Consider the following 7,185-nt stretch of genomic DNA (forward strand, 5'->3'; position numbering starts at 1 on the left):
TAAATCGACGGTATTTATCTATATTTGATCTGTAATTTGAGGATACGATCTGATCTGTAAGATGATCGGTTTGGATCGAATCGCATCGACACTCGAATCAGATAGAAGTAAATTTGTTTAGAAAAGGAAAAAAAATTAATGTGGACAAAGGGGGCTTGGTTGGACCGCCAAACCGGTTAGATTCCCAGACCACGAAAACCAGGCTGGTTTTTGTGCCAATTCCTCTGATGTTTCCTCCCCATGTAGCCTTCCCTTGGCGCCAAAAGAAAACAATTTCCCTCCACAACCTAGTTGGATGAAACAGGCAGAATGACTAGACATACTGCGAGCTGAATGGCATTTCGGGAGAAGGGTTCAATGAAAAGACCAATTTGGACACCGACTCATGATTGGGAGTAGACATGCATGAAATAGGAACGACACATTGAGATGAATTTCTGTCGCCGTTTAAGGAAAGCATTATGGGCAAGTTGGTAAATTCAAGGAAAGTGTGTTAGCGATAGCCAGTCACGGGTTCGCCTTATTTTCACAATGCTTTGATGTGGTTGTTCACAACTCGCTTGCACTAGACAGCGAGGTCAAGAATCTTGCATAGCCCAATCTGACATTGTGATTGGTGGGGAATCTGGAGCGGCACGCGGGAATCTACCGATGGTAGCCGACATGGAGCGCCATGTGGGAGAGGCTACAACCCCCATGATAGTGTTCTGAGAGACGATAAGGCCCCGTGTTTGTGCCAGCAACTCCTCCGTGCCCGTGACACGTGCCTTCGGAGAACATGTGAGTTGTTTACAGATGGCACTCGTATAACCTTTTTAACTGTTTTTATTTACGAACATGATGTCTTTTATGGTTCACTGCATCACGTTTTGGCCTATGTAGAGAGACCTAGTGAGATTCCTGATCGTTTCACTGGATCCCTGCCAACTGCTTGACTAGTCACGTTGTGCATACAGGTAGTTAATTGGTTTAGACAGTATTGTGGTGTTGGTAAGCGAAATAAGGAGGGATTACTTGGGTTAAAGTAGACGGGATTAATTCAGAGTGAATTGTAGTTTACGAACTTAATCACCACGTGACGAGTTTGAGGTTCATCAACAGACCCCAAGGGAAAGTTAGCATAGGAAAAGAACTAGTTTACTGATTAGGTTCCCCTTGGGGGGGGTTGGGGCATGCCGTTAGTGAACTTCTTCAGAACATTTTTCCTTTCTTTAACCTCCTGTGAATAGGATCTTCCCTGAGTTTTTTACTTGGGCCCCCGTGCCTTCTGTGGCTATAGAAGTGGGCCCGCTGAAGGTGGGCTAGTTATTCCTGGTCCGAAAGATGAAAGGGAAAGTAGGATTTCACATGCAATTGCAAAGTGTATTTGTTGTTTGGGCCTAACAGAGAAAACCATACTTTGACATCCAAATGAAAATGGTTTATATTTAGTTTTGTGAATGGGCCTATCCATTGGGCAAGACCGGATTCGTGAGGCCCTAAATGTATTCAAAGGGGTGGTTGGGTCGGGTTGACCGGTGTATCTGTTGTGGGTGGGTTGGGTATAGTGTGCACGATATTGGGGGTGGCTCATCGCGGGAGACCCCGTAGCAGTAAGGTCGACGTGGTGGTGTCGGATTCTCCGGGAAGAGGCCGCTGGGCAAGGTTGTCTGAGAAGAAAGCCTACGATCTATGCGGCCGTCGGTGGTCACTGCTGCACCAGGGTGCTCTGCACCGATGAATGCTGGGCTGGTTAGGGTTGGCGAAGCTAGGGTGCTGTCAGAGCCTGTTTTGAACATCCGTCTCGGGTGATGCGGCGCTCTCCTTATCCCCCGCTGTCTTCAGGTTAGCCAGAATTGTTCCTCGCCTATATGTCGTCATCTGCCCTTTAGGTTACGTCTGATTTGAATTAAACAATTCACTGTCTTCCATCTTAAGAATACATACATCAGTTGTTTCGAGTTTCGACGGAATAGTAAGTTTAAGTCACCGACGTTTGTTATAGATGTTCTCAAAGCAAAGGATAATACAAGCAAACAATGTGTTAGACAGTTATGTTATAGAACAACAGTTAGGAGGAATAAGTACAAATCATTAGTCCAATTTCGTAGACAAAGTTCACATTTAGGAAGAATATGGAGGTCTGACCTTTGTCCCTTACACTATTAATGCATCACATGGACAAATTACCTATTTGAGATTAGAATAAGAAGCAAAACAAAATCTCCAGTCAGTTATCCTCTTCTGCAGCTTCGCAGTATCACTCAGAAGCCATGAGCTTAATCCACTTGTTCTTATAAATAGAGTTTTCAGTGTTTGAGAAGTAAAGCTACAAAGAACGGATGCAGTCAACGAACAACCAGTTAAAGTCAGTCACTTCTAAGAGAATATCTTATGCCATTTGTGTATCTTAGGATATTGTTTTAAACCAGAAAATATGTTCCCACACTCTGAAGCTAGTAGAAGCATATGATATGAGTCAGAAGCTATATATAACAACAGCCTCAGGAGAATGGCGTCATTATAAAGTATAATAGTGCCCCATGGACTTACAGAATAACTCCTTCCACATCTAAAGGAAACAGCTGATCGGAGTGATGTGCCGGGGTTACTCGGGTCCTGCGCAGAACAATTTCAAATAACTCAGTAATGGGAAAGGAATTTTTTTGAAACCTGCATGATTTCTAAGGTGTTCACCGTGTGCAATATCACTACTGGCACAGAGAGTTGAACATAGATATTTAAAGGCCTGAAAATTAATCAAGTACCATCCATTTCCCTGCTCCTATTTACTTATCTCAAGTCTGTGTTCTAAGGATTTAAGTTGTAGCCATCCATGCTGGTAATTGAGATTTTTCCTTCTTTTCTCTTTTAAACTTTTTATTAATTAAATGCTGGATCGGCACATCAGATGCATATTTTCATCATTGTGTAGCAATAATAGAAGCAATTGGGTGACTTGACAACCTTTTTTCGTCTAACTCTTCTCGGCGCCGTGTAACTAGGGTGGAAGATTTTTTGTTGCTAGATATCATATACGAATTTCTTCCATGTGCTAATCATGATGATCAATTAAAGTAGACCATGTTATCATATACAGGGGAGGAAAAAGTATGTATCTTTTCCAGAATTTATTTTTTGGGTTTTACCAGAGCTTCAAAATGGAGATTCGTGACATTATTTTATTCATCCAATGTAAAAATTGTAATCATGGGACGATGACCATCACATAGGTGTCGAAAAAATTTGTCTGCCCCGACCCGTTCGAGTTAGGAAAGAAGACTAAAGGAGGGTTGTTTCCCTTTGGATTTTCAAGAATGTCTTCTGCCGTAAATTTGAGAATATAATTATTCTTTAATGCTTACTCTTTTTCACCTAAAAATGTGACACGTGAATATGAAGGATCTGATAAAAGTGTAAGTAATGTAAACCGTGGAAGTCAAATTTTGTGTGTTGCAGGCGTTCCCGTCGGCTATCGTTTGGTGAGACCCGAAGCGGAGATCTGAGAAAGCCGTTAAGGCGGTCATTGCCGCGTCAGACGGGTTCCGATTCCAAATGCTCATCGTCATGTGCAAGGAAAAGGCGTGTAGCTAGCCCGGTCAAGTGAGTATGTATGTAAATTCCCTTTTTTTCCGTAGTACATGATACTGTTGGGGATTGCATCATGAATACTCTATGTTGATGAAAAATGGCTGCACACACACTTATTGCAGGGAACCACTGGGTGGACTGAATGAACCAGCGTGGTCTGCTGGGAGTTGCGGCTCTGCCAGTCGAGGTCCTAGTCATGTCAGTATGATAATCGACACTTGCACCTTATTCTTTATGTGCCATACCGAGTGTGTAGCTGTAACAGGGAATGTACATACTTTGCAGGAATGCAGCCCCATAGCGAAGAGTGTGGTAAGCATCATTTCCGGGCTGCAGTCCGATCTTCGGCATTTGTCTTATGCAATATCGCGACATGATACGGTGGTGTCGGAGATAAGAGACACGATCCAGCTTCTCATGGAGAGGCGGTCATCGGCGCCGCGTGTGGTCCCACCTGGAGGGCAATGCGCGAGTTGCAGGCGCGATCAACACAACCGCAGGAGCAAGGTCTCCAACACCACGCGAAAGAAGGATGAAGTGAGCAAAAGCAGTGGAATATGCAAACCATCCAGACCAAAGAAGCAGGTATGGAGTCCTGTCTTGGATACCACATTCACCGTCGACCACATCCCCTTCATCACGAAGAGGTCAAAGAAGGGTATGGAGAAACCTGACCCAGTTTCTAAGCAGCCCCGATCCCCTATTATGCCAGAGTTGGTACGTATGTAAGAAGGATTCGTTTTACCCTTTTAGCCAAATCTATGCCGTTTTAATTCCTTCCTTGGGTCTACCCATCGATTCCCTCCCGTCAATTTCAGGTTGATCTAACCACCGACGACGATGCCGACAAGATCCCGTGGCAATTTCATGCAAATCAGGATACGGAGACAGCCATGTTATCGGCTAGGCGAAGAAGGGGTCTTCCTGCCAAGGGAACAGCTGCAGTCGTCGGCATAGGTAACCCCGTGAGTGTGACGGTACGGAGCATTCTGAAGGTGAGGAAGTAAATTCCATTATCTGTTTTCTACTTCATAGCTAGTTTGGATTCAATGACGTTTAAGAATTCAACGGCCATAACCAATTCGCTGGTATGAATGTAGTCAATGAACCTGGTGTTCCGCCCGACCGATGACATGAATCTGTCAGGAGTGGAGGTGGCTGTCGCCACGTATATCTTCACGCGAGCTCTTCCTGATAGGTAATCAATCCGACCGTTCTGTTCTGAAATCTATTCTGTTGCTTCTTTGAGCGGTTGTAACTGGTTCATGTTATCATAGTGAGATTCTGATAGATACCGGGGACCGCCATGCCACCCGGGCAGTGCTTTTGACTTTGGCACCGAAGACGGAGGTTGTGGATGATATGAGTAGGGTCTGTTTAATTCATTTTTCGGTCACCAGACCTACCCGATTTCGCGAACACTGTCAATGATCCACGAGACCGGTTTATCTGTCTTGTTATCATTGCAGGTGCTGAACACAGTGGTCCGCATGCTCACACTAGCATCGAGTGGAGACGCTTGGTTTATGCCGACGACGTTCATGGTAAGAATATGCACACATTCAGGGTAGAAGCATTATTTGACTTAGTTAGGCTAGTATCTCCATCTAGAGACGCATACTGTTTACCATGGTTGGCCACGCGCGATGTGCAGACTGTTGCGTTGGCTTCAACTTTACGCGTGCTTAGTCATCGTAGACCAGGATTACAGGGTTCAACATTTTTTTGTTAAACCCCCATAAGGTGTAACTGAATAGAGTCCTTTTTTCTGGTTTCAATATATTTTACTTTTGGAGAGTAATCTATTTTCCGTCATTGCCTAAGCATTTGCCCATCATTTTGGTATGTAAAAACACACACGTGAATTTCATTTTTCCACAACATTTTTGCAATGTTAATAAATTTATACTCCTGTGTATCAATTTTTAAAATGTTGTGAAGCATTAGCATCTTAGCTACAGTCACAAGATGACATAAAGAAGTAAGGTCCGTCACATATTTCGTAGCCATGGATTAGTTCTTTCTGTTTTTCCCTTTACGATGCTAATCGAAGAAATACGGTGATTAACTTATGTTGCACTTTCATGGCTCTTTCCTCTGATATGTATCTCCTATTTTATCCTCGAAAAGGTAGTTTTATTTTTTCCCATCCGACTAAAACTACTTAGGTAAAACTTACTAGAGTTATTATTTCAGGAGCTTTAGCCATGTAAGCATTTTGACATTTTTATTTCTAGCTGCATTGTAAAGTCAACATTCTCTCACAGAATGAGTAGTTCATTATGAAAGTTATAAAGTGCCTATAACTCGTGTATAACAAAAACTGATCGTATATGTTATTAATTTAAAAGAATTATTCCACGTAAGAGAAAGGGTAACTTCAGAATTACTATCTACATGCAAAACCATTTACATCTATATACTCGGCTGAAGGTTTAGGTGTGATGATGATATTAATCTTGACTTGTAACTGCTGATAATATTGAAATTCTCAGTCTCACGCTTTTCTGTTTTTCCTCTGTTCAGCAAGCTGCACTCGGCGGACGGTCTCTGACCACGGCAAACGTCACTTCGATACGTAACAACTACATGTGTAGCAAGGTCGACCAGGTGACCCGGGTATGGTCTACTCCTCCAGTGATGTCGTACTCACATCGTGCATGCACATTGTCGATAACGTTGCACTTTGAGTCTGGCTTTCTGTTGTTCACAGGTGTATCAGCCCGTGTGGTGCGACCAACACTGGTACCTAATGATAATCGACGTCCTGCGGCAAAAGCTTATTTACCTAGACTCCCTCCGAGACCCTCGTGAAGACGACGCAAGGAAAACGGCTATGCTCCGCGTCGTAAGATGTTCTACTCCTATGGAACAAGTCGATAAACCCACTGTTTGTGATCTCCATCCAGAACCGTTCAGTGATGATGTTTTTGGTTAACGTTTTGTAGGCGCTATCCCTGGAGGGAATGACACTAGGCAAGTCCTGGCTCACCGGGCCTGGGGTGATGCGACCACGCTTCTCGGTGTTCGAGTTTGAAGAGCCTGATGTGCCTTAGCAGGCAGCAGCCTCGTAAGATCCTCCACACTCCTATTCTCCATACGGTCAGTATTAATTTGGCAACCATTTACTGTTATGGTTTGTAATTCTCATGTCCACCCGTAAATCCGTCCCTAACTAACAACAACTTTTGCCATCGCAGCATGGATTGTGGCATCTGGGTCGCTCAGTGGATGATTCGAGCGCACATGTGGCAGGACTACGGGGTTCAAGTAAGAGGGCCGGACAGAGTAACCATTGACTCAGTTTCAAGTTATAGTGTCGTATCAAATTAAGTCCACAACCAGAAACTGACTAAGCTATTTTCAATTGCTATTGTGAGCTTTCTCAGCATGTCAACGCTGCCACTCGGATGCGCTTGGCGGTAGACTTGGTTATGAAGTCTCACAACCTCCTTGCGCAGCAGTTGGTCTCCAAAGCATTTGAACACTGGCAGACTGAAGACATGTAGAGTATGCGTGACGTTTGCTAGGCCAAGCCGCTACGAAACATATTTTGTCATCCACCCTGTGTGGCCTCTTGTCTTTTGGATCACCCATCTACTTTGGATACGATGG

At 43.9% G+C, this 7,185-nt stretch overlaps 1 protein-coding gene across 1 annotated transcript; it reads left to right on the forward strand.

Moving 5' to 3' along the window:
• The first annotated feature begins 4,997 nt into the window (after positions 1-4,997).
• On the forward strand, positions 4,998-6,626 carry LOC148544181 (uncharacterized). Its single transcript, XM_088498162.1, has 4 exons — positions 4,998-5,114; positions 6,097-6,189; positions 6,284-6,418; positions 6,519-6,626. The coding sequence occupies exons 1-4, from the start codon at positions 4,998-5,000 to the stop codon at positions 6,624-6,626; spliced, it is 453 nt and encodes a 150-aa protein (XP_088354288.1).
• The last annotated feature ends 559 nt before the right edge of the window (positions 6,627-7,185 follow it).

The sequence above is a fragment of the Arachis ipaensis genome, chromosome B9 (assembly GCF_059453495.1).
Source record: "Arachis ipaensis isolate K30076 ecotype BB chromosome B9, ASM5945349v1, whole genome shotgun sequence".
NCBI lineage: Eukaryota > Viridiplantae > Streptophyta > Magnoliopsida > Fabales > Fabaceae > Arachis > Arachis ipaensis.

What these genes read in the sequence shown, in the direction of transcription:
- LOC148544181 (XM_088498162.1), top strand. Translation starts at nt 4,998, where the DNA reads ATGATCCACGAGACCGGTTTATCTGTCTTGTTATCATTGCAGGTGCTG. An exon ending in TTATGCCGACGACGTTCATG is followed by an intron (nt 5,115 to 6,096) that starts GTAAGAATATGC and finishes TCCTCTGTTCAG; the next exon opens with CAAGCTGCACTCGGCGGACG. An exon ending in AAACGGCTATGCTCCGCGTC is followed by an intron (nt 6,419 to 6,518) that starts GTAAGATGTTCT and finishes AACGTTTTGTAG; the next exon opens with GCGCTATCCCTGGAGGGAAT.